Source organism: Lygodium microphyllum, chromosome 29, assembly GCF_053477565.2.
Source record: "Lygodium microphyllum isolate KBCC chromosome 29, Lygodium_microphyllum_v1.1.10, whole genome shotgun sequence".
Taxonomy (NCBI): Eukaryota; Viridiplantae; Streptophyta; class Polypodiopsida; order Schizaeales; family Lygodiaceae; genus Lygodium; species Lygodium microphyllum.
In genome coordinates, this window is record NC_141163.1 from 13,822,536 (window position 1) to 13,849,283 (window position 26,748).

Here is a 26,748-nt window from a genome sequence, read left to right on the forward strand (position 1 = left end):
TGCCTAAAATAACCCACAAATACACATGCATAGACTCACTCATGAGCCAATTTACTAACACCAAACAACAAAACCTCACTAGGGGGTATGCCTCCAACTGGGAAGAGGTGGGATGAAGCTGGAAAAGAAGCAAGACAGCCAGGTGCAAATCACACTGGCTGTCCTTGCTGATGTGGCTGCTGTAGCTAATGGTATTGAAGCTCCAGAAGCACTCCGAGGTGCTCTAGTAGACCAAGCAATGCCCTGGAACAAGCCTCAAAGGGGGAGAAGAAGCCAAGTAAAAGATAGAGCTCAATGTATACCTCGAGGTGAAGAATCCATGGCTGCCCTAAATGAAGAGCCAAAGCTTTTCAAATCTGGGCTGAAGTAAGCTAAAGGTATGAGCTCCTCAAAGCTAGTGCAATGGCTCGAGCTCTCGGGAAAGATGGCTCTAATACCAGTTGAAGGGAGTGAGCCCTTAAGTGCAAGCATGGAGCGGAAGCAAGAGTTATGGTGGAAGGAGCAAGAGCAAGAGCAAGAGCAAGAGAGAGAGACACAAGATGTGGGAACTCCAACAATCACAATTTGTGACCGGATTTCCCTTTATTCAAATGTTACTGAAAGAATAAAGAATGAAGTGACAATGATGGGCACCTGCCACTTGTAGTGTACAAGTGTACGAGTAACTAATACACGGTGCGGGTACTATCAGTGTAACTAATACATGGGCAGCTAGGCACATGCACCTTCACTCCCCAACATGAACTTCGATGTTTTGACTTTGGTTTCAACTTGAGCATCAGGTCCCTTCAGGGGTGTTCTTGTATGCTAAGTCATTGTATTCAGCTTCGTGTTTGTCACGAGTGTATATGCACCATAACTTGATTGTACTTGGTTTGCATGTTGCATGTGTATTGTTTTGGCTAGTTCAAATGAGTGACAGTGTTTGTTGACATCATTTGCTCCCAAGATCCTCCCAGTGATCTAAGGTATCAATGTTTCACTACTTTCTTATTGCATATGGTCTTTATAGATGGCACTTCTATTCGATGATTTCGTGTATCATCTACCATGGCCTAATTTTGTTTCTTTGAGGTGCTCCTTGGGAGTTAAGTGTTTGCTTGAGAGAGCGCCGTCCATAGCTATAGATTTTCTTCTACCTTCTACTCCCACCACAACCTCGACTTTGCATATCTATTTTGTGTCCTTAGTGCTTTTTTGAGGTTTTCTTGGAGAACGGTGTGTTCCATTCACGGTTATTGAGGACTCTTGGTGACGCTTCTCCTATAGTGATAGTGGTGGTCTACCTATGTTATACTAATGAGGAGTTGTAGTGCTTACTCCATGATGATCATGCAACTATATCCGTGGTGGTGATCTCTTCAGAGGGGTCATTGGTTTCTCTATTGGCATGGTTAGTTCTAATTATGGATAGACTCCTATTACATCGAGCTATGACTTCTTGGCTTTGACTTGGATGCTTCTCGCTCATTGTCATTGTCTCGTGTCATGGTGGCTTTTGTGACACAGAGGTATAGCTGCTTCTCCTGTAGCATGTCTAAGTACATATGGGTTATGGAAGGTTGGTGGGACTTCAAGAGATTTTCTTTCTAGACTCTTCTATAGCAAGTTTCGACGGATTCTATGGTTAAAGGGAATGATCCTGTCCTATAGTATAGGAACACGAATCACCATCCCCTACAACCATGAGAGGGGGTGCTAGCATGGGGACGCAACTAGGATGGGAAGCTAGAAAATGGCCATCCCATGTTACTCTACCTATAGTAGTGGAGTGACACTGATGTGTTCTTAGACTAGACAAGGATATTGAGAATACTCTCAAATTCATTTAAGGCACTTTTGCCTATGGATTCATGTAGGTATCACTATCTGGCAAGTATGAAATTCTAGAGCTGGTTTGACTCTAGGTCCATGACAATCAATGACATAAGAGTGGATCTACTCATGTCTTGTATCCAAATGAGAGTACACTTTGAAAGGATGGCTCGAGGTGATGGATCTTTGCTTCATGGAAAACTGACAAGCTATGCCTGACAAGGCAGGATGAGGTTGAGCACTGCTGCTCTTCTATGATCAAAGTTGGAGTAGGATCAACATGATTTGGTGCTTATTCTGAGGCCTACCTGGCATTGGCCAATGCTCTGTTGAATATGGTGCATTTGTTGGCTTGTGTATCTATGATGTGGTCTTCTAGTGGGCATTGTGGTATGGGACATGGTGGACATTCTAGATATCTTTCTTACTTTGTTATATTAATCACCCACAATTTGAGAGGGTGTCAACATTGTGCACTATGCAAGGCTTGTATGACCCTGTACTTGGGATTGGGCTTGGGGTCTGCGTACTCACTTTGGTCACTTTTCTACATTAAGGCACCCTCTTTTCTCTCTCTATATATATGAGCCTCTCCTCTCCTGCATTAGTCACTCGTGTGGACGTTCTAGGAGAGCTTGGGGAGAGTGTGACCTTGCTTGGTATGTACTTGATATCTCTACACTTAGGATAGATTTGGTTCTCATATCTATTCTTGTTCTTGTTCATCATTCTTGTCTTGTTCATGCTCGCCTCTACTTTGCTCCCATGTCTAACGCATTTTCATAGGAGTACTAAGCAACCTGCATTAGCACTCTCTAATATACATGTAAAGTACAAAAAAGTAGCATTAGCTACACATGAGGTTTCTTGGTTCAAAAGCTCTTATAGGATTTGGGATTTCTTGTGGATAAACCAATCAAATTTTCCTATGATAACATGAACTATGCACAATTAGCAAATAATCTAGTGTACAATCCCAAGGCAAAGCACATTGAGGTACACTACAATTTACTCAAATAGATTATGTTGGCAAGCAATATTGATCTAATCCATGTGAAGCTGAAAGACCAAGCAGCAGATATCTTTACTAAAGTAACTTACTTGAGCTGAAGCAGAAGTATTAAGAGTCAAGCTCAATTTACTTGGGCATATGTAAATACACTGGGTTAACCTAACTCAGTATCAGTTAGTTGATTTCCTACTTGTATTGTTCTAATTTCATTTTCATGGCCTCTCCTATCTCTCCCAATTTTCTATCCCTTTTAAAGGTATATAGGTGGTGGAAGCTCATCTTAGTGCTATTAAGAGTCATGTTTATCTTCTAAACAAGGAAATTTTCTTTGGTATTGTTTGTCACTATTTGTTGGTGGCTACAATGGCAAGTCACAAAATCTCCACATTAGAATCTGCTGAAGATGTTTGGCTGCCAATGAGATGTGTGGTAATGTCAATTCATTTTGTCTCTAGGCTTCCAGAAAAGAGATGCAGTCATTGGGACTCTTTCTTGCAAAAAACTGCTTGAATTTTTCTGGTATGAATTTGACAACAGCCTTTTGGTAAAACTCAAAAGTAGGTGTGACTACATTTCACAAAAGTCTCAAGGTTTTTTCTGAACACTAGTAATGAAAACAAAAACCCATGTTGCTGATACATTAAAATTTAATATTTTAGGGAGATTAAGTCATGAAATTCAATGGATGGCAAGAGGCTATCATTTTATAATGCTTGCTGAATGTCCAAAAAAACACCACCATGAAGAAATTAGACCAAATCTTAATAGAGATATGACTTTTAATACGTAACACAAGCTTACCCATTTTGCATGTGGTGCGAGGATCATGACAGTGTAGAAAGGAACGACAAATGCTGTACCGAATGTAAATAATGTACCAGCAACTTGAATAGAAGGTCGTACAAGTGTATGAACTACAAAGAAAAAGTTTTGCTTAATCATTGGAAAGCCATCCATCTTTTACAAAAACATAATATTGAAGATATTTACATTTTAATTAAAGAAGGCATAATACATGGAATTTATGTTAATATAACATGGAAAAGACTCCAATCAATTAGACTCCTTATTTCTGATATATTTTTGCAATCCTATAAAGGGTGTATTTGTGATTTTAACTTGGGAAAGTTTTTTCCCTTAGTATTTAATAATAGAATTTTCTTTTCTATGATACAAAAAAGACTCAAATTGAACACACCACAAGAAACAGCCAATACTCAAACTCAGAAAAAACTGCCACATGTAGGGAATTTCACATTGGGACTGAAAAACGTTAAAGTGTTGTGGACCCACCAAAATAAAGCACAAAATGTATCATTGCATTCAATCCCTCGTGCACACATGGATTTGTGCATTTGAGGTCTTAAAATAAGTTATCAAGACCTTTAGGATTGGAGGCCTGCATTAACGGCTAAATTTGTCCACGGGGTTTATACTTATGCTGTGTCTAACATAGACAAGGTATCAGGATTTGAACAATTTGGTCTAGTTTTCATTATCTTGCAGCTTTTCATGTACAACTGTTTTTGGAAAGATGATGAGAGATGATCAAGGTGTAATATAGAAGAGGGTGGGATGGGAGGGAAGTGAGAAGTGTGTGTAATATGCTCAGATGAAACAGAAGCTGTAGATGTACCTGAATTTCGTCTACTTTATGAGCCCCTCTATTGAAGTTTACATACGCAAAGCCATCCGGATCCTGTACCTCAAAAGAAGAAACAGGCGAGGGTTTGGATTCATGCAACACAAAAGAATTGTACAAACCTAACATTGGACCTGGCGGAGCCAAATGTTCCGAATGCCGTATGTCCTCCATGATCGGAGAGGTGGTCAGCCTCACCAACTGGTCCAAATGTGGTAGCAAAACTGGTAGGAGGGGTGTAAACATCACCGTACTTGTTGCGATAGCTCCTCAAAGTCCTCCTCTGTCATGTTAGTGAAATCTGGTGAAGGTGGAGTGTCATCCTCCTCACCGAGTCCATAATGCCGTCTCAGGGCCTCCAATGATGGAGAAGCCTGATAAGACATCATAGGAACTGGAGAAGAAGGTGTCTAGGACATTGTGGTTTGGTTATGAGTCGTATTATGTGCCTTGCACAAAGACTAGCTCTCAACAATATCCGCAGGATAGTCTTTACAAGAGCACCGGCTCTGATACCATGTTAAGAAGACTGCTAGGGTTTGCACTGAGGACACACAGAGTGTACGACCACGACAGAAACACAAAGACACAGACACAGACACACAAGGAAAAACTCAAAACTCAAACACAAACAGAAGAAGGAAGAGAGAGAACACAACTCTGAAGTGAATGAATGTTGTAAATGAATGTAAGAGTGTAGAGTGTGCTCAAGGGCAGAGCAATGTCAGAGTGTGACGTCCACCGAAGACAGATCCCAAGTCTTTGACCACCAGTCGGAGTGTAGGAGTGCTGAATAGTGAATGGCAGCAGGCTGGTCACCAAAACGCAGCAGTCTGGAGGCTGGAAACTGGTAAACGCAGCAGTGTACCACCGATCGGGGGCTGGAAACTGTGCACAGTCTGCTATAAACAGCAGGCTGTAACAATGTCTGAGAGTGTCAGGGCCTGCAATGCTGAAAACACAAGCTGGCTGACCCTGGAGATGATGGACAGCAGGCTGAATAGCTATCTGGGACAGTTTGGAGCAGGCACCAGCAGCTGAGAGCTGTCGCCTACAGCAATGGACAGGCTGAAGATGATGTGGCTGCAGTCGATAATGGCTGGACAGCAGATGGAGGCGGGCTGCGGGCTAGAAACTGGGCGCCAACAGCAGCAGAGGCTGTGTGGGCTAGTGTAACCTACAAAACAAGGATAATGGCTGAATGGGGGCAACCTGTCTATTTATAGATGTGGAAGGGCGCCCCAAAAATTAGGGTTTCCACTAAACTTTCTCGAACCGCTCCCCGTTTTAGGGTTTCCACTGAACTCTCGAACCACTTCCCATTTTAGGGTTTTACTCCTAAAGAGCATTTTTAGTGTGTTTTGGGGCTGTTTAAGAGGCTAATCAGCAAGTAATGCATATTTTAGCTCAATAGCATGCAAGTACGCCATGCTGGGGAAGGCCGGAACCAATGTGCTGATGGCACTTGAAGTTGCTCGCTAGAGGAGAGGAATACATGGGAAGCCGAAGAGGGTCGGTAGAGATAGCAGTTCACAGCCAAGTAGGGCATTCTAGTCCAGAAAAGTGGAGTTCAACACGCCAGTGCCACAACAACAACATTTTGCAAAAGCAAGATGGAGTGAATGACAGTCAATACATGATTATAATGCTTATGAACATCCTTCTTTCAAGTTCAAGACTAGGAAGTACATGTATTCTGGTGGGAAAGGATAGTTCTTTTAAGAATGTTTCAAGCAGTAAAGTTATAAAAGCAAAGCTGAAGTTAATGACCCAATGAACAATCATGGGGCATCACACAATACTCATAGGTATCGCCAAAATCACAAACAAGGGATAGCTATGGAGTTTTTAATAGACTATCTCATTCAGCTCATTCTCATATTTCTTACTTCCAACGTGAAATTTGGAAGATTGCATTTAGATAGTGATTAAAGCAGATGGCTAATCCTTTTCCAGCGATATTTGGAAATCTAATAGAAGATTTCATAAGTTGTGTTGTTAAAATGGACCTATCCCAAATGCCCTCAACTGTATAACTCATAAGGAGCTCTCATGAGAATATTTGAGATAAGAGAACCTTTCAGGTCTTAGCTCACAGAGGAAATTCATAAATGTTCATAGAAGAAGTAATGCAAAAGGGTTGTCTTAACAAGATTAATGCTCTTCTTGAGAATTCTGATCATTTTTATTGCAGTCCTCATTACATTATCCCTAACAATCATTCCACAATTAACCTGTGTCATTACAAGATCAGCACTTTTCACAAGCATTCTAATCACACTCCTCTTCACCTTTAGATCAGAACATGCCTAAAGATAGTAATCCTTTTCAGATTGAAACAATTTTTAATTGTCCTATTAGTCTAACAAATCAAAGAAGACAGGAGATCTTAAATCAGAACATGCAAAAAGGTTGTACCCAACAAACAAAAGAAGAGAGAAAACCCTAACTAGCAGGCCTTGTGTGTTTGCCTCACTTTTTACTGCTTCAATGCTCAAAATGCCATCAACAAATGGTTCTTGAGTCTCCAAAAAAGTTGGGAAGCTAATAAGAGACAATAACACTTCATTTTACACAATCTGCTTTTTAAACTTGAACACAGCTTAAATAAGAGCAAACCAAAATGATTGAATTCTTGAACTCAGACCCTAGATATTCAGGCATAGAACAAACGAGTAAGAATCCCAACAAGGAAAATGCTGAAACTTTCTGGAAACTCTCACACTTAGATCAGATTTTGAATATACACAATGCAAGGAACTCTTTCACTTACTTGAAGCACTCGCCATTGTTTTGCAAGGTCTCTTGGATTTTGTCGAGAGAGAAGGAATTGCAAAAGAGTCCCTGTCTCTATATATTGGATGCCAATTCTTTTGGTAGACATTCAGTTGTTTGTGAAACAAAGCTGAGCCATAATTTTCTATGGAAACAGTTTTTACAAAAATGTGCCTTGAAAGCCTCGTGAGATGAAATGCCTGCAAAATACACAGTAAAGTTGACAAAGATCAATAACCACAAGCTTCAAGTTCTTTGAGTAAGCTCCAAAAAGCTCCTACAGACTTTGATTTTTGGCAAATTAGCATTTGGAAAGTTGCATGTTTGAAATGCCACTAAGTAGGGTAGAGGTTATAGTAGGAGAATATCAAGCACACCCCCAAATCCAAACCACTTCCTTTTTGGTAATGTTTGGGGTTTACAGCAATGGGCTACAAGGAGAGTCTCTTGTGCCAATTAGTGAAATTTCTCTTAATCTTCTTCTTCCTGTAACTTGAACATCTTGATTTAAGATGATATCTTGATTAGCATATTATGGGACATAGCTATTGCAATGCCACCGTACTAAGATGTAGGGTTGAATGTATCTTATCCACACAACATAGTCACAGGGGACGCATGCTCAGAATGCAAGGAACCCATCCCGAAACGTGGGACCCGTTCCCAATGCATCCCAAAAAGAGTGCATCTCCATGTAGTGGTCCATCACAATGGGACATGTCCCAGGACGGAGGGACATGTGGGATGGACACAAGGGATGCCATGTGTCATAGGGATTGTACTCTTGTACTGTTTCTTGTAGTCTTCTATCCACTAGTTTTCTTGTTTCTTAGCTTGTACTATTTCTTGTAGTCTTCAATCCAAGAACTCATCATTTAGTAGTTACTATTGGATTTTATTCTTTGTGGCATATGGCATTTATGATTCCTCAGTTTTAACTTTTACTACATTTAACTCATACAACATTTCTCAATCACCATTTCACATTGATAATTACTACTTTGAGACCTTAGGAAATCACGAGATGTCAAAGGCAAAAGTTGCTATAAGTTATGCCGCGTAGGTACTTAGTAGTATCTAGTGCCAATTGTTGGACTAGGTCATTCATTTGGCCAAAAGTGTTAGTCTGTGACACTAGAGAAGTGGTGTTTAATGGTATCTAACGCCAATCTAATGGTCAAAGACAGCACGGAGACACTCAGGAATGGAAGTTGCCTAGCCAATTTATTCATTGGCCATTCAGATTATTTTTCAAGGCACTGAAATAATTATTAGATTAATTTTCAGTATTTAAAAACTAAAATTTAATATTTAATTATGGATAATGCTTGAAAAACCATTAGGGAAGGCTGCCACTTGTCAAAAATGCCCATGCAAGACTGAAAAACGTCTTTAGAGGCTGGAGAGAAGCATTTTTAGGGTATTTAGCCCGCAAGAGAGAGGAAGGAGATGCTGCTGGTTTGATTTGCAGCCATTTGAGGACCTTTTGAGGCAACCACGGGCAGGAGAAAACCAATCAACAGTAGGTGATAGCATCTATAGGTTGTTCAAACAAGGCAACAGCACTAAATGACTAATTTTCTTCAGTTCTTTGCATCTACAAGCTATTGAGACAAGGCAGCAATAGTAAATGACAAATTTTCTTCAGTTCTTCACGAAGAAAGTCTAAATTTTCTCTCTCCTCAGCATTCCCTCTCATTTCCCAGCCTTTCTACAACCTTGCTCCAAAGATTACAGCATTGAGATCGCCAAAGGCTAAGAAATTTCAAATTTCTCTGTTATAAATCCTAATCTGTAGCAAAATTAGGATTTAGCAGCAACGGCCAGCCTTAGGAAGGGTGCCAAAAAATTGGAAGCTCCAAGACTTGGATTCAATAGGGTTGAAGCTGTTTTCAATCAAATTCAAATGAAGAGACCAGTAAATCAATGATTTTGGGGCATTTTTCATCTCCATCAAAGCAGGTGAATGCCAATTAACTACTCGAATCAAGGGGCAAATCAGATTGAAGACTTTCTGGTCATTTTGAACAGCAAGGGGAGTTGGAATACCGAAAGGGATTGGGAGAATCCCATTGTACATCAACTTCTTCAATTAAGTTAAATAAATACCGAAAGGGGCACCAGCACTTTTGGGGCCAACAGGGTGTCCAATGTCCAAGATTATATGGTAAAGTATACATTTTAGTTTTGTGAATTCGTTAATTGCTGTAAATAGTGCTTAATCAGGTTATTTACCACCCTATCCGAGGAGGAAGGCTGGTTTCACCGTCTCCCATCCCTAGTGACAATATGGGCCTTTTTTTCTTTTTGGGAGAAAGGCTTCAAATTTGAAAGATGCCTCAGAAGTGTACCCGAGGCTTTTTTTTTTTTTTTAAGGGGGGGGGGGGGGGGGGGAGAGAGAGGCTTGAAATTTGAAAGATACCTCAAACATGTACTCAAAGTTTGAACTCACGCACCCATGTACACACCCACACACTCAAACCACTCCAGCTACAAATCCATTGCTGATATGGGCCAATTTTGTTAGTTGCCCCGATTCTTTTTATATACAAAAACTTAAGTACTTTGTAAAAGTCCTGTGAATCAACCTAAGGAAAACAAAGATAATACATCACCGGCAATAGGGAAAAAAAGTACATATGTTTCACATACTCTATAATTTTGTAAGATAATGAGCAAAGAAACTTGCTATACATTAAGGATAATGGAGATGTTACATGCATATTCTTTTAGAAGCCCCAAAATGACACAATTGAAACAACCCTGTACAAATCTTTCATCTCAACCGACCCAAACCCAACATCAAAACTAATCATTATGTCAAGTTGTTCGCTAACATCACTTCAATCATCACTAAGAAAAAAGCTTATGCAAATACAAGCATTCCTTCTCGATTTCAAAACTACCCAAGGACCTACACAAGATCACAACGGCAATAGAATCATAGATATCTTCTTTTGAGTCACCCCAGTGAAATCAAGACATCAGATCAAGGCTGTCACAATAGACTACCAATAGGCTTGCAATGAATGCAAAAGTGATGAATGCTCCTACAGAACTTTTTCCTTTTTTTTCTCTTTTTTGATCCGGCTTTGTGATTCATAAAAAAGTCAAGCCAAAAGTGCAAAACCACAATGAGGATACTAATATAGAGATATGACAAGGTAAAGGATAAGATAAGGGTAATGATTCCATGGAGTGTGGTAGCTATTCATGGATCTTGGGTAAGGAATGCTGAAGAATGCTTCACACCATGAGGTAAAAGGGAATCATGCTACACAATATGTGGGTTTTCATTTGGAGGGATGCCAACAATCATAGGTTTTCATCCATTCCAAATAGCCAAGATATATACACAATGCAAATGCAAAGGGATAATGGATAAAGGGGCATGCTTATGCAGCAAGATGCCACTTGGATAGAGCCCTTATAAGGGAATTGTTCACTTGCCCAAGCACCCTTTTATGATGATGGAATAATGTATACAATGCGAAGGGTAGATACAATAGGGAAGGGATGCCAATATCAAAGACAAGAAGACAAAACTAAAATCTGAATGTACCATGAGAAAAGAAAACCCCTCTTAAACCATGAACATCAATGCCAAAGGAGGAGTTGATGTTGCCCCATGGTGCTGAGAACCTGATGAAGAAGATGAAGCAGAAGATGAAGCACTATTAGAGAAGCATTGATTGTGGTAGCATTAAGAAATACCTAAAGCTTTGCCTCATAAGGGGAAGCCTCCATGCTGCTTGAAAAACCATGGCTCAATCAAGGGAGAATATGGAGCCACCAAGGAACAGCCATCAAACAGTGTCTCCAGTCCAATTAGGACCACTAGATACCTTATGCATTGGTCGTTAACTGAAACATAAGCCTAGGACATGGATGTAAATACTAGAAGAGACTAAAAACTGCATAACAACACTTCATGTTGAGATGCTTTGGTGCTAAAGCTAAGAAAATAAAAGCCCGCCTAAGAGAATAAAATGCAATGGGAGCTAAAGAGAATGACAAAAATCCTAGAGGTACTTAGCCTAAGGATCATTAGCCTATGGGTCTGACGCAACTAGCCTAGAGAGCTAAGAGTAACTACTAGACTAGCCTACCACCGTACCACCAATGGTTGTGCTTGATGTCTCATGGGCATCGGGAGAAGGTCTAGGGGGATTACCCTAGACCTAGAAACGGCACTCCTCGTCTACGTGACTTGAGTGCTCACCATGAGTATAATATATATTCTTTTTGGAAGTGTTCCACCAAATTGGTCTAACAATGTCTTTGGTTCCATCTCAAGAAGGTGTGTCACCCTTTTTAGCACTCAGCTTCTAGTCTTGCAAGTTATTGCCCCCTCTAGATTTCCCCTTTGTAGAAATGGAAACCACAACCCCCTCTAAGATAGACAATAGGCAAGAGGGAGCTTTTTGTGGACTCGGTCATGCAGTTGAGCGTGCATGATAGATAACATTCCAGCCCATAGAAAGTCAGAAAATGGGACAACAAGATACCTTGCTGCATCAAAAGAAAGTACATAGGTGATAGCTTGTTTTAGAATAAATTGTTCTAATTGTCATCAAACATAGTTGAGCAAGTGGTGGCAAACCCAGTGAGTAAACGCCTATTCAGACATATTGACTTTCAAATCGTCCCCTTCCTTAAAGGAGAACTCTTGAATCTCATAATCAATATGGATATATCGTGTTAGCTCTCTTGCCTCATACCGGCCAATAAGACGAACAATCAGATGCTACAGAAAAGTTTAGTAATTGTGAGTGGAACTTACATATAACTCCTATAGTAACTCGAGATTTGTTGTGGCATTGCGAGCCTCCCATTGACAGACAAGATTATGGTGGGCAAGTTTAGGAATCATAGCCTCTAAACTAACAACTAGATCCCAAAGACTCTGGGACTCAAGAGCTTGTTGCATAAGGTTGAGAAGTTTGACCAATTAAAACAGAATTTTATGATTGAAGGAATTCTCGGTTGTAGCAACCAGGTGTTCATACTAAGTGAAGAATAGGGAGTAGGGATGGGAAATGAAGTACAATTGGGAATTGGCCCCTACATGCCCACTATGCAATGGTGAAGTATACACAATCAGTCCAACAGTAAAACTCAAGTTTGCCAAGGAGTGTGGATACAGGCACCATAAACATGGGATGGACATTCTTGCTTGTGACTGGCTGAGAATGGATGTCCAAGGGGCATGATTACCAAACACGGCAACACCAAGATAAACAAGTGTCCTCACTTGAAGGTAGATAGGAGATATAGTGTGCACAAGTGGCATTTCTGGCAGTAGAACAGAGAGGTGCAAAGTGGCAAGCACTTGTGTATATGGTGGAAAACGTGAAGAAGGGCCAAGACCTAAAGAAATAGTCTAGGGAAATAGAAAGGAGCCTAGACTTGAGATAGAAGGTTCTAAACCAATAGTGCTAGACAAAGATGGAACAGGACCTAAAGTGGAAGATGCAAGAGTTGTTAGAATTTGTCAATTCTCGGCAGCGCCCAATGTTTTAATGTGTGGTGAAGACCAACTAAGTCAATTGTATCACTATCTCTAGAGTCACTTTCCACCACCAAGTGCCTTGCAGGCGCCACCAGCATTCCTACATCTACTCTACCCCGCCCAACCATCGATGCTCTGCTAGCACCTCCTTCATCGCCCACCTACCAGCTGTGCTACCTATTGCACTGCCGCAGCTCTCTGCTTGCCATGCTAGCTCACTATGCTATCCCAACTAAGTCGCCTACATCCTGCACCACCTCTTACAGCACTTGCCCACCAGCTGTGCTGCCTCCTGCATTGCCTGTGCAGCGCCACCAGTGCCGCCTGGCTCTTCTCAACTCTGCCACCTGCTCCTCTAGTGCCACCACCATCAAGGTGCTCCAATTGTCGTCAAGGTGCTCCAAGTGCCACCTGAGGTCTGCCAACACATCTCTGACGCATCCGATGTCTTCAGCACACATCCTAGGACATGAAAATTTGAGGCTTTTGCCCGATTTGAGGTCCTTTGCTCACATCATCAACAAAATCACCAACATTGTTTCATCCACATTTGCACTACAAATTTGGGGGTTTTGCTGAAATTGACTCCGATTTGTGCTAAAATCTCAGATTTCGTCACTAACATTGACAATTAGCTATAAGTAATTCTAACTTTCTACAATTTCTCAAAATCTACATAGAAAAATTTGGGGTTTTTGCCTCAACACCTTCAAAGGCCCCACTACATGTGGCAATATAGTATTAAATTGCTGTTTTGATCAGTTTGAGCACGGAAATTGAGGCATTGATGACCATTGTTTAGCGACATAGCAGTGATTCAGCACTTGACGCTTTTGTTATAGCAAGTATACTTGTTTGCATTGGGATCCCGAAGAGAATTTTACTCATTTTATGTCTCTTCCGTGTTGGAAGCTTTGTTTATAGCTTCCATTCAGTTTTTATTCAGCAATGGCAAGAAATAACAATGATGTTCTTGGTATCCTCAACAATGAGGACAAATTGGATGGTACAAATTACTCCCTCTTGAGTTTCATGATTTAAAATCTCCTTGTAGCCAAGAATCCCTGGGATTATATTACAGGTGATAAAGTTCAACCCATAGCAATTGCTCCTGGCACACCTCCTCCTGTGCAAGGGAGACATAGAGGACAGCTGGTTGCTGTCCCCCATTGCTGTTACACCTGACCATAAGAGATGGGATTCTCAAGATACACAAGCTTTGTCATTGATCACTCTACCAGTGAAAAGCGCTATCATACCTCACCTTCCATCTTGTGAAACCTCACATAGTTTGGGTTGTCCTAGAGCAGATGTTCGTGGCCAAGAATGAGGCCTGCATCCCATTCTGGCAAAGAGAGTTGGCCAATGCTCACATTAATGAGGGTGATTCTATGACGAATCACATCACATATATTCAAGGTTTGCATGAGCAACTACTCAATCAAGTGATTCAAGATGGTAAGATGGTAAACATCACCTTCAACTCTCTTCCAAAGTCATACATTGGTTTCCACACTTCACTAAATACATCATTGAGGGGACAGATGAGCCTCTTATGAATGTGGAGTTGACCGGCCTCTTGCTTCAAGAGGAGTAGACTCAGAAGAATATGGTCGTAGCCTTCAAACAAAGGCAACAATGATGCAGATAAGTCAAAGAAGAAGGGAAAATGCCACTATTGCAAAAATCCACATTCTTACAGTGACAAATGCAGAATAAGGCTTGTAAAAGAGAAGAAAAAGGACTCCAATATGGCTGTCCAAGACACAACAACCACTCGCACAACTGATGGTGATGTTTCAACCAACCTCGCAAAGGAGGACTATGCCTTTCTTACTATAATTAGCCTTCCTCCTCGGATAGGGTGGTTAATAGCCTAATTAAGCACTATTTATAGCAATTAGCAAATTCACAAAACTGAAATGCACACTTTACCATATAATCTTGAACATTGGATACCCTATTGGCCCCAAAATTGGCACCTCTTTCGGCATTTATTTAACTTAATTGAAGAAGAAGTTCATGTACAATGGGATTCTCCCAATCCCTTTCAATATTCCAACTCCCCTTGCTGTCCAAAATGACCAGCAAGTCTTCAATCTGATTTGTCCCTTGATTCAGGCAATCAATTCGCCTTCACTTGCTTTGATGAAGATGAAAAATGCCCCAAATTCAATGATTTGCTAGTCCCTCCACTTGAATAGGCTAAAAAAAACTTCAGCCCTGTTGAATCCAAGTCTTGGAGCTTCCAATTTTTGGTACGCTTCCCAAGGCTGCTGCAAACCCTAATTTCTACTGTTGATTAGGATTTACAGCAAAGCAATCCGAAATTTCTCAGCCTCTGGTGATCTCAATGCTGTAATCTTCGGAGCAAGGTTGTAGAAAGGCTAGGAAATGAGAGAGAATGCTGAGGAGAGAGAGAATTTAGACTTTCTTCGCAAAGAACTGAAGAAAATATGTCATTTACTATTGATATCTTGTCTCAACAGCTTGTAGATGCAAAGAACTGAAGAAAAGCAGTCATTTACTGTTATTGCCCTATCTCAACAGCCTGCAAATGCTGTCACTGAATGTTGATTGGTCTTCTCCTGCCCGTGGCTGCCTCAAAAGGTCCTCAAATGGCTACAAATCAAATCAGCAACATCTCCTCCCTCTCTCTTGTGGGCTGAATACACTAAAAATGCCTCTCTAACCTCTAAAGACGTTTTTTAGTCTTGCATGGGCATTTTTGACAAGTAGCAATCTTCCCAAATGGTTTTTCCAGCATTATCTCTAGTGTCTGTGAGAGTGCGCTGCGGAAGAGGAAATATGAACACGGAGGGAGAGAGAGAGAGAGAAAGCAGAAAATAAGGAAGAGAAATCTGCACTGACTGAAATGAATGCTGAATACAAACGGGAAGGCGGAAGGAGACTGATCAATCCCTGCATGCAGCCCACAGCGTCAGTGAGGGCACCAGATCAGGCTGATGATGATGGCAGCACCACCACGAGGGAGAAGGAGTGTCGGAATCTGCAAGAAGACAAGTGACAAAGTGGGGAGGGGGGCTGCCAATAAATAGGCAAAAGACAAACCCTAACCCTAACCCTAAAATGGGCGCAAACCCTAAAATGCCCTAAAATGGGCGCCCCACAACAGTGACCAAAAAGTGGCCGGGCAGCCAGTAGTGGCTGCCCACTAAAAGAGGCCAAAAAGAAATACACATCCTAAGATAGCCAGTCAAGAGTGACTAGCCTCCCCCATCATAACACATGACAGACATGTCAGAGCTCCTAATGTCCTCGTCTGACTTAGACTGAGGCTCACAAGCAGAAGATGACAAGGCATGACAAACATGACTGCTAACACCCCCTCTCAGATCCTGGATGTGGCTGAAGGCCGAAGAGGAAATAGATCCTGGGGTGGCAAGAGAAATGCCAATGTCGATAAAGTCCGTCGATGTAGACTGCCGTTGAAGAAGCTCCTCACGATCCTGGGAATCCCCCTCTAAAACACTAGGGGCCAGGGAATCCACAGCCGCATCACCGAGATCGTCCCCCTTTGAAAGGGATGGGGGGGTACGAGGGAACCACCGGAGGAGAGGGTGGGGGATGGGAAGGAACCTGTGGAATAGAAGGTGCATAAGCGGGAACGGGTGTAGCAATAGACTGCCTCGGAGGACCCTGCATCAAAGAAGGGGAATGGAGCCTGTAAAGCCCGCTCTCCTACCAACCTGTAGATAAGACAGCTCCTGTAAAAGAATCCTCAATAACAACGACATGCTCAGTGAAGATCACTCGTGTGCCAAGCCTCGTAAGGCCATAAACTGAGAGGAGGGCAAGGCCCAAATCCGGAACATGTAGGGCCTGTGAAAAGGAGCTCGAAGGTCGGTCGGTAAACAAAGGCAATGTGCCAACACCACTAATAGGCACTGATAAAATGTCACCAACAGTGACTAAACCCTCTGATGAACAGAGATCCTGTAACAAATCACCTCGGGGAGTCGTATGACTCGAAGCACCACTGTCCACTAACCAAGGCTGCGCAAAAGACACTACAACCACGGAAGAAGGATCCTCCTCCAAAGCATGGATATGAAGGAACACTGACTCATGGGTAACAGCTGGTGTAGAGGTAGAAGAAGGCTCCGATGTAGATCCACCCTTCGCTCCCAGACAAAGGTGAGGGTACTTCTTCCAGCATTTCTCCTCGGGATGTGTCCCTTTCCCATAGTGTGGGCACTTCGGTCTCTCTGAATCTGAGTCAGAGCCTGAAGAACTATCCTTCTTCTTAGCCTTTGACTTCGTCTTCTTCTTCTTCTGTCCTCCCGAACCTGCAACAAAGGCTCTAGTGGAGTCGGATCCACTAGCACTGACCTCTCTGAGTCACTCGTCATGCTCCAAGACAAGCGGGGATAGCTCCTCCCATAGAAGCTTCTCAAGGGTCCTCGATGTAAGTAGGCTGGTGTAGAAGACATCAAACCGAGGCGATGGCAGCTGAGTCAAAAGAATCATAGCCATGTCTTCAGAAGATATCGTCCGACCGAGGGATGCAAGCTCATCCCTCATATCCTGTAATCTATTGATGTGGTCCTTCATGGAAGGACTATCATCAATAGCGAGCATCCGCAACTTCTTTTCGAGAGATATCCGGTGGGCAAACGTCTTCTGTTGATAGAGAGACGCAAGCTTTCTCCACACGTCTGCTGCAGTCTTCAACCTATGAACATGAACAAGGACAGAATCCTGCAAACTCAGAAAGAGGAAAGATCTGGCTCCGGAATTAAGCCGATCCCATAAGGCTGCACGATCCATAGATGTCCCATCTGCGGGATCCACCTTAGGCCGGGGAATAGGAACACAAACAAGCTCCCAAAGATCGAAGGAGTCCAAGATACACTCCACCTTGCAAGACCATAGAGAAAAGTTGGAGCCATCCAACGGGTCCTCTTTGGGCAGCTGAGGAAGTACGGATACCTGTACAGGGGGTACCAAAGGCTGCATCTTCGGCCCACTGGAAGAGGCTCGCCGAGATACATGAATAGAAGGGGGACGGGTAAGAGGAATAGAATCCGAACGACGGTCCTTGTGATAGAAATCACGCCTCCGTTCAGATGAGTGTCGAGACAAAAGCTCGTCATCTGAGTCATCAAAGCCCGTAAACTGATGAGAAGACATCTTTGATATCTGCAAACACCAAAACACAACAAGGGAAGGTTACCGGTGCCGAAACACAAACACCAGAAGCTCCTGAGCTGGCCGCCTTGCACAGAACACAAGGATGATGTCATATGCAAATGCTAACGATGCAATCACCACAGAAAAACAGCCTCCTGCCTCAAAACACAGCCTGGGAATAGGTCGCCAGCAGGAAAAGAGCCGCCTGAAGATGGAACAACAGCCAAAACAGCAAGGCGCAGGCTGGAGGAGTGTCGCCCAGCTGGAGGAAGGCCGCCCAGGCTGAAAACGCAAATTTGGGGATGACGCCAACAACAAACGCAAATAAGTCGACACCAAAATAGGCCGCCTTGATCAAGGAGATGGTGCTGAAGGTGACGCCTCAGCTGTTGGAGATGTCTTGACCAGCAAACGTAAAGTTGTGGGTGTTCTCCCGCGTAAATCTCAGCTCCGTGTACTCTCCTTCGGCTCTGATACCATGTGAGAGTGCGCTGCGGAAGAGGAAATACGAACACGGAGGGAGAGAGAGAGAGAGAAAGCAGAAAATAAGGAAGAGAAATCTGCACTGACTGAAATGAATGCTGAATACAAACGGGAAGGCGGAAGGAGACTGATCAGTCCCTGCATGCAGCCCACAGCGTCAGTGAGGGCACCAGATCAGGCTGATGATGATGGCAGCACCACCACGGGGGAGAAGGAGTGTCGGAATCTGCAAGAAGACAAGTGACAAAGTGGGGAGGGGGGCTGCCAATAAATAGGCAAAAGACAAACCCTAACCCTAACCCTAAAATGGGCGCAAACCCTAAAATGCCCTAAAATGGGCGCCCCACAACAGTGACCAAAAAGTGGCCGGGCAGCCAGTAGTGGCTGCCCACTAAAAGAGGCCAAAAAGAAATACACATCCTAAGATAGCCAGTCAAGAGTGACTAGCCTCCCCCATCATAACACATGACAGACATGTCAGAGCTCCTAATGTCCTCGTCTGACTTAGACTGAGGCTCACAAGCAGGAGATGACAAGGCATGACAAACATGACTGCTAACAGTGTCACCAACTAACCCATATGGCCAAATGAATAACCTAGGCCAACAACTGGCACTAAATACCACCAAGTATCTGTGCAGCATAACTTATAGTAACTTTTTCCTTTGATATCCTGTGATTTCCTCAAGTTTCAGGCTCGTAAATTTACTCTAATCCCAATTACACCTCACATGTGCAACAATTACTTAACCATGTGATTAAAAATTAATCCATATGTTAAGTGAGGTTTCAAAAATATATGTCCTCATGATAGCCCTCCCCCTTAAAATCCTTGCAATCATCCACGATTGCACTGCCAAATGCATCAAAAACAAAATAGTGGATTGGAATTTTCAAAAGGCATCATCGTTAACACAACATTGCGCACTGTTGCTCAACCATTCCATATGCCCAACATATGCTGAAAATTACCAACCAATCATAACATAACATAAGACTCATAAAGAATCTCAAAAACATTGCTAGATTATGACATGTCTATTTCTCATGAGCTCAACTCATCTGGCAAAACCAAACTATAGCATAGCATGACCAAGCATAAGCCATGGCTAAAACATCAATGGCATCGACCAAATGTAAACCATTGAAAACTCAACATAATCTGATTATAAATTGATCACTTGCTGATCTGAGAACTGATCACAAACTGCTGCAAACCTGACCCCAAACTGATCACAAACTTATTGTAAAAATTGACCAGCAATAAATGCAAAAATTGATGCAAAATTGATCCCAAAAGTAACCGTAAACAATTCTCAAGCTAATTAAGTTTCCACCCTCATCATAGTCTTTTGCTACCCCTCTAGGTGTCAACTCGTCATACACTGGTTGTTGCGAAGAGGATGCATTTGCTGAATTTACATCAAAACCAACACCAAACAGAGCATTTTCATGACCAACATTTATTCCTTGAGCCCCATAAGCATTCGGGGGTACAGATGCAGTACCAAACATGCTACTTTGTGCCCCAAGTATCAAGCCAATGCTGCCATACATAGGGTTTCGCATATTTCCAACCATACCTGAATACATTGGGCTTTCCACACCATGCATTGGTTGCTACATAACTTAGGGATTTGTGCCTTAGATTCCCGTATGCGGTTCTTGTCCAACCATAGCATGAAAAATCGTACTTCCACCAAAATATCCCAGCTGCCCCATTATAGCATGCATGCCCAGCTGTCCAAAATCCATTAGATTGGCACTTCCGTAATGGCCTTGCATTTGCATTCCTTACCCCATAGGTACGACATGTTTTATTTCATTACCATCTTTAAGAGCTTCAAATGAAAGGTTTGGCATTATTTTTTGTGCATCTTGTTATCCTGAAGGTGTAGAAGACGTCTTCTTCTTTTTGCCTTTGCTATCCTTCTTTGGAGCATTCAAAAATCAGGTAAATTGAGAATCCTTTGTCAATTTAGCAAAGAGATTTGTTGTTGTCCTCATCCGATTCTTGAACTGGTCATCAAATTCCTCTTCACTTTGCTGGTCATCAACCTCCTTATGCCCTAAAGGCCGTGCATCTTGTCCAACAGCAACATTTTCAACTTGTTGTCCCTGGTCTAAGCCTTGTCCAAGGTCAGGCATTGCATTTCCTTCATTCCCATGTGAATTTTCATACTAAGAGGCATCATCACTACTTGAGTCCATCTCACTGTATGAAGACATATTGCTATAATTTCTCAGCTGAAATTAAAAATCAGCACTAGCACAAAGCTTTGGCTTACAATCAGGTGCCTCGGGCCCACCAAATCAAGGGATTGAGTGGTGTCCCGGCAACGGAACCATGTAACCAGCCTTCTCCTCGGATAGGGTGGTAAATGACCTAATTAAGAACTATTTGCAGCAATTAACAAATTCACAAAACTGAAATGCACACTTTACCATATTATCTTAGACATTGGAAACCTTGTTGGCCCCAAAACTAGTGCCCCTTTCGGTATTTATTTAACTTAATTGAAGAAGAAGCTGAGACACAATACGATTCTCCCAATCCCTTTCGAAATTCCAACTCCCCTTGCTGTCCAAAATAACTAGCAAGTCTTCAATCTAATTTGCCCCTTGATTCGGGCGATCAATTGGCCTTTGCCCGCTTTGATAAAGATGGAAATGCCCCAAATTCAATGATTTGCTAGTCCCTCCACTTGAATAGGCTAAAAAAAGCTTCAGCCTTGGTGAATCCAAGTCTTGGAGCTTCCAATTTATGGCACGCTTCTCGAGGCTGCCTGCTAACCCTAATTTTTGCTGCCGATTAGAGTTTACAACAAAGAAATCTGAAATTTCTCAACCTTTGGCAATCTCAATGTTGTAATCTTTAGAGCAAGGCTATAGAAAGGCTAGAAGATGAGAGAGAATGCTGAGGAGAGAGAAAATTCAAACTTTCTTTGCGAAGAACTAAAGAAAATCTGCCATTTACTGTTGTTGCCCTGTCTCAACAGTTTATAGATGCAAAGAACTGAAGAAAATCAATCATTTATTGCTGTTGCCCTGTCTCAACAGCCTGTAGATGCTGTCATCTGCTGTTGATTGGTCTTCTCCTACCCCTGGCTGCCTCAAAAGGTCCTCCAATGGCTGCAAATCAAACCAGCAACATCTCCTCCCTCTCTCTTACACGCCAAATACACTAAAAATACCTCTCTCCGGTCTCATTTTTCAATCTTTCATGGGCATTTTTGACAAGTAGCAGCCTTCCCAAATGGTTTTTCCAATATTATACATAATTAAATATTAATTTTCAATCTTTAAATACTGAAAATTAATCTAATAATTATTTTGGTGCCTTGAAAAATAATCTGACTGGCCAATAATTAAATTGGCTAGGCAACTTCCATTCCCAAGTATCTCTGCACCATCTTTGACCATCAAATTGGCATCAGGTACAAATAAACGCTACTTCTCTAGTATCACCAACTGACACTTATGGCCAAATGAATGACCTGGGCCAACAACTGGCACCAAATACCACCAAGTACCTTTGCAGCATAACTTATAGCAACTTTTACCTTTGACATCCTGTAATTTTCTCCGGTCCCGAGCTCGTAAATTTACTCTAACCCCAATTACACCTCATGTGCAACATTTACTTAATCCATGTGATTAAAAATTAATCCACTTGTTAAGTGAAGTTTCAAAAATACATGTCCTCATAACACTTACATGTAGTTATGACTCTTGTATGGATGGGTCAACCTTTGATGTATCAAAGGCACAACATACTTAGTATTTTAATAGTGATGTATTACGTCACATCAATTTTATGAGGCATTTATTCTCTTCTACGTATTCATCCCCTTTTGGCAAGAAGGTCTCTTGTGCCAATAACACTTCCATGCAATTTGTGGTATTCGTGATGTGCTTTTGGATGTTTTATATGTGCAAGGGATTATCAAGAACTTTCTTGTAGCATCTACTTTCAACAGAAGTAAATTTCACATCATCTTTAAGGGTGACAATTACATTGTATCTGACAGATAGCATGATTATGCATCGAGGCTTTTTGGCACTTTTGAATGATTCTACATGAGGCTTTCTAGCACCTTTGTACAAAGGTCTCTTTCTTTTGGATGATTATGTGAAGAGATCAAACAATGCGATTTCAATTGATACACTCAATCCTACAATGAAAATGCAAAGTTATGGCATGCTAGATAGAGCAAATAAGTTTTGGCAATCTTATGACTATTCAAAGGTGTCAGATGGTTGATATTTTGCCTACTTTGGCATCTAGATACTCCATCTCTCCATGCTTGTGAGGATTGCATCCTTGGCAAAATGCATTGGTTTGCCTTTAAAAAGAATGGTGTAGTGTGTACTGTCCGAAAATTAAAGCTTATACATAGTGATGTATGTGGTCCCATGCAGACCCCTAGTCTTGGGGATTGTCTTTATTTTGTCACATTTATTTATGACTAGTCTAGATACACTTGGAGGTATGGCTCGAAGGCCAAATCGGATGTGTTTATACATTTCAAACACTTGGTTGCCAAATTGGAAACTAAAACTAGTTTGAGGGGGGAGGTGGATAATGCATCTTAAAGCGTTTGAGGCTTATCGGTGGACGACTCATTCGCATCGACACTTGAAGGAATAACCTGATTAGACACCAAGATGGAGGTGTCTAAGAATGCAAAATGCAAAACACACAATGCTAGAGTTTGCGGAGAAAATACAGGGAATGCATGAACACAACTTACACACTGAACTCAAACAAGAATGCAAAAGAAGAAGAAGACACAAAGAATGAAGGAGTGCTGAATAAATGAATTATGAAGGGAAGAGATACAATTGTGGAAGCTCACAAAGTGGAGGTTGTTCAACAACCACTCTCTCTCCTAGGAGAGTGGGCTACGGGAGTGCCGGAAAGTGTCATCCTCTGAGAATGGATCTCGAGTGCAACAAAATCAATGTCGAAAAGGAATCCTTATGTAGAGGGCTGAAAACAATAGGGCAGCAGGCTAGATGTCAAAATGCAGCAGCGTTGGAGGCTGGAATGATGAAAACACAGCAATATACTGCTTAGCAACTGACTCATGTGAAGAAGGACACAGCCGGTATCAGTGTGCAGCAAGAGGAAGCTCGCAGGAGCGAAAACACAGCAAGAAAACACATCCCATCAGAAGATAGTAGCAAACACAAGTACAAGCAATAGAATGGGAGGGTTTTTTTTTTTTCAAATTCTCATATGCCCAGCTAATACAATGGATGGATAATGACAATCCACATATGCATTCCTACAAGCTTACATGGTGATCTGGACAAATGTTGGATGTCGGAAAATGAGTGCAAAGGGTGTGAGTGCTCAACCGTTATGACTTACTGCCCATACAGTTCGACCAACTAATCGACAACCATGGTGCTCCAAGGAATATTTCCTATGCCATGCATCTAATTAACTTGGCCATGGTAACAACACCTTTATTAACCTATCCCACTTGACCTAATAGTGAAGTCTACATAGGCCATCTCATAATCAATTGATAGCAGGCTAGACCCCTTCCAATCTCAATACCAGAAACCCTACCTATGCCATGGTGTCCATCATAGCTTTTCTTCATTTAAGGGCCCTACAACATTAGTAAGGTAATTGAGAGGTTTGCATTTGAGCAACCTTAACAATGTCTTAGCTTTATGGTCCAATAATCTTGGAGATTTCATTACAACCATATCTATTCTATGTATGTTCCACAGGGTCTTCAGAATATTACATGAACAACCAGTGAGGGGTAAGTCATCCGCATAGCTTAGCTGCAGTAATTATGTGATGATGGAGAGTCTAATGCATTACATACTCTGGTACAAAAATATCAGTCATATATTCCACACTGTATTTATTATATACTATACTTCAAAAATTATTACAGCAATACTTTTATGTTTTCATAGAGTGCATGACCCTCATCGGTATCAATTATATTTGTCGTTCCTACTGATTTCGACTGAAAATTTGAAAGCAGATACCTCATACTGATTTTTTGTCAATAATTGTGAGTCGTGCCAACAAAAAGCTTGCTGTAATATGATTCAGCAATCTCAGAGTCTGTGTTGATTGAGTACCGTGAATCAATAGCCCATGCATGTATAACAATGTGATGGGTCGTTTATTTCCTTGGCTCTTGGACAGTCACTATCAACCAATTAGGTTATACTTTTTAAAAACAGCAGATTTAAATGCTCCCAAACCTACCACCAGCAGTGTTAGAGACTCAATCACTGGCTAATAAAATTAGTTCAGTTTATCAAAGCCTGCTGCATTATAGCTTCAGCCCCGGTTATCCATATGCTTTGTGCACACATACGAAAGGATAGACAGATTTTAGGTCACATGGTTCCCATAAAGCAGAAAGCGATGCTCCTAATTGGTAACCACTAAGTTCTATGATGCATGCGCATTTGTGCATCTGCAAATCGGAAATTGGTGTCAGTTATATAACTACAAGGCCCAAAGAAGTTATCAGAGAAAAGGGAAACGAGAATAAGACTGGCATGACATCTAAATCACCTTAACTAGTAAATATCCAAACATCCAAAGAGAAAATCAAAATCCAACTCCGCTTAAGCAGCTGAGCATCCTACAGTTAAAGGCCTTTCAAGGTGCAAAATTGAACAATGCTCAACTTGAAGCATTTCGCATCAAGCCATTGAGTTGAAAAAAAGTACAGCTGTAGAAAGAAGACGGCAAAGATTGACATGATGATGCTGTACAATTGCAACTGGATCAAGAATTAATGGTTTTAAAACAAGGCAAGTATATATAAAATGGAATGAAATGAAATGATTTACTAACGTCTGCAAGAGGCCAAGATGACTTATGTGACTTATGGGACCATAAGTTACGACTGTCTGTAAAAAGAGAGAGAGACAGAACCTGGGACAAGCATAGGCGTGATTGTGAGCATCTGAGAGCCATGATAGAAGAAATGCCCCTGCATCATTGCAAGTAAGAGGGATTAAAAACAAAGGTAGAAAACAATTGCCTTCAAGACAGAGCAGCTATGGAAGTCATGCCTGGAACAGAAGGCTGCGATCACTGAAATGGGCTGGGCTGCCTTGGCTCTTCCATTATTCCATGGGATGATGATGATCAAGAGTTCATAGTGAGAACACAATCAGAGAAGCCCAATCAAGTAAGTCACCCCTTGGGAGTCGGAGTGCAGATCTCAATCTCTGTCTGGAGGGCAGCCATAATCGGAGGGGACCACCATAACCTCATTGGAGAATAGATAGATGCCCCATCCATTAGCTGAGACGGGTCCCCATGTTTGCCTTTATCCGATGTGTGGGCTCACTCTGTCACCTCATCTATACTATTAGTTAAGGAAAGGTGGGGGGCGCGTGCCACGCGGCAGCCCCCACCTCCCCACAAAAAACAAAGAGAATGCAGGGGCGGGTGTCACACGTCCAGCATCCATCCCCCCCGCAGAAATCGCGCCCGCCCTTCTCGCCTGCGCGAGCCTAGGCGCGGAGCGCCTAGTCTATACTATTAGTTAAGGAAAGGTGGGGGGTGGGTACCACGTGGCAACCCCCACCTCCCCCACAAAAAACAAAGAGAACGAGGGGGCGGGTGCCACGCGTCCAACATCCGTCCCCCCCCCCCCCGCGCCAAAAATCTCGCCCGCCCGGGCGAGCCTAGGCGCGGAGCGCCTAGTTTCTATATTATGTAGAGGTTTGTCCACACTTAGTGGCTTGTTCACATGAAGTCGCAAAGTGGCAATTGGCACTTACAATACATAGTGGTTTGTCCACACATAGTGGCTTGTTCACGCATAGTAGCAAAGTGGTGATTGGCGCTTACAATACATCCAATGGCTTTGCAAGGATCTTCATAATTGTTCAAAGTCATGGTTTCATCACGACAACCAGTGGTGGAACCATTGATTTTTATATTATGTAGGGGTTTGTCCACACGTAGTGGCTTGTTCACACATAGTCGCAAAATGGCAATAGCACTTACAATACGTAGTGGTTTGTCCACACATAATGGCGTGTTCACACATAGTCACAAAGTGGCAATTAGCGCTTACGATACATCTAGTAGCTTTGCAGGGATCTTCGTAATTCTCCAAAGTCATGGTTTCGTCATGACAACTAGTGGTGGAACCATTGAAAGTGACATGGCAAGCATTCTATCAATTACAAGGTGGTGGTGGGTGCAAGTTGTGCCTCAAAGTGATCCTTAAGTGCCACCTTTGCACTCTCTCTCCTCTCACTTGCTACAGACATGTCACATTAGCTTGTAACACTATTTTAAGGTTAGGTTGAGATAAGGCTAACAGCTAGTGATTAGTCGTCTTGTCC

The 26,748-nt window shown here is 42.1% G+C and overlaps 1 protein-coding gene across 5 annotated transcripts in view; it reads right to left on the reverse strand.

Moving 5' to 3' along the window:
• ABA4 (abscisic acid (aba)-deficient 4) overlaps positions 1 to 25,671 on the reverse strand; it is a 70,820-nt gene extending 45,149 nt beyond the window's left edge. Inside the window, exons 1-4 of one of the 5 annotated variants that reach the window (XM_087672079.1) lie at positions 25,459 to 25,671; positions 25,319 to 25,376; positions 7,243 to 7,444; positions 3,629 to 3,741 (exon numbers count right to left, since the gene is read on the reverse strand). In XM_087672079.1, the coding sequence (XP_087528205.1) occupies positions 3,629 to 3,741; positions 7,243 to 7,444; positions 25,319 to 25,360 (357 nt within the window). In that variant the 5' untranslated portion in view covers positions 25,361 to 25,376; positions 25,459 to 25,671. Of the gene's footprint in view, positions 1 to 3,628; positions 3,742 to 7,242; positions 7,445 to 24,952; positions 24,992 to 25,318; positions 25,377 to 25,458 lie in introns of those variants that run through there. The other 4 variants (XM_087672078.1, XM_087672077.1, XM_087672076.1 and 1 more) reach the window with 4 other exon arrangements.
• Between the last annotated feature and the right edge of the window lie 1,077 nt (positions 25,672 to 26,748).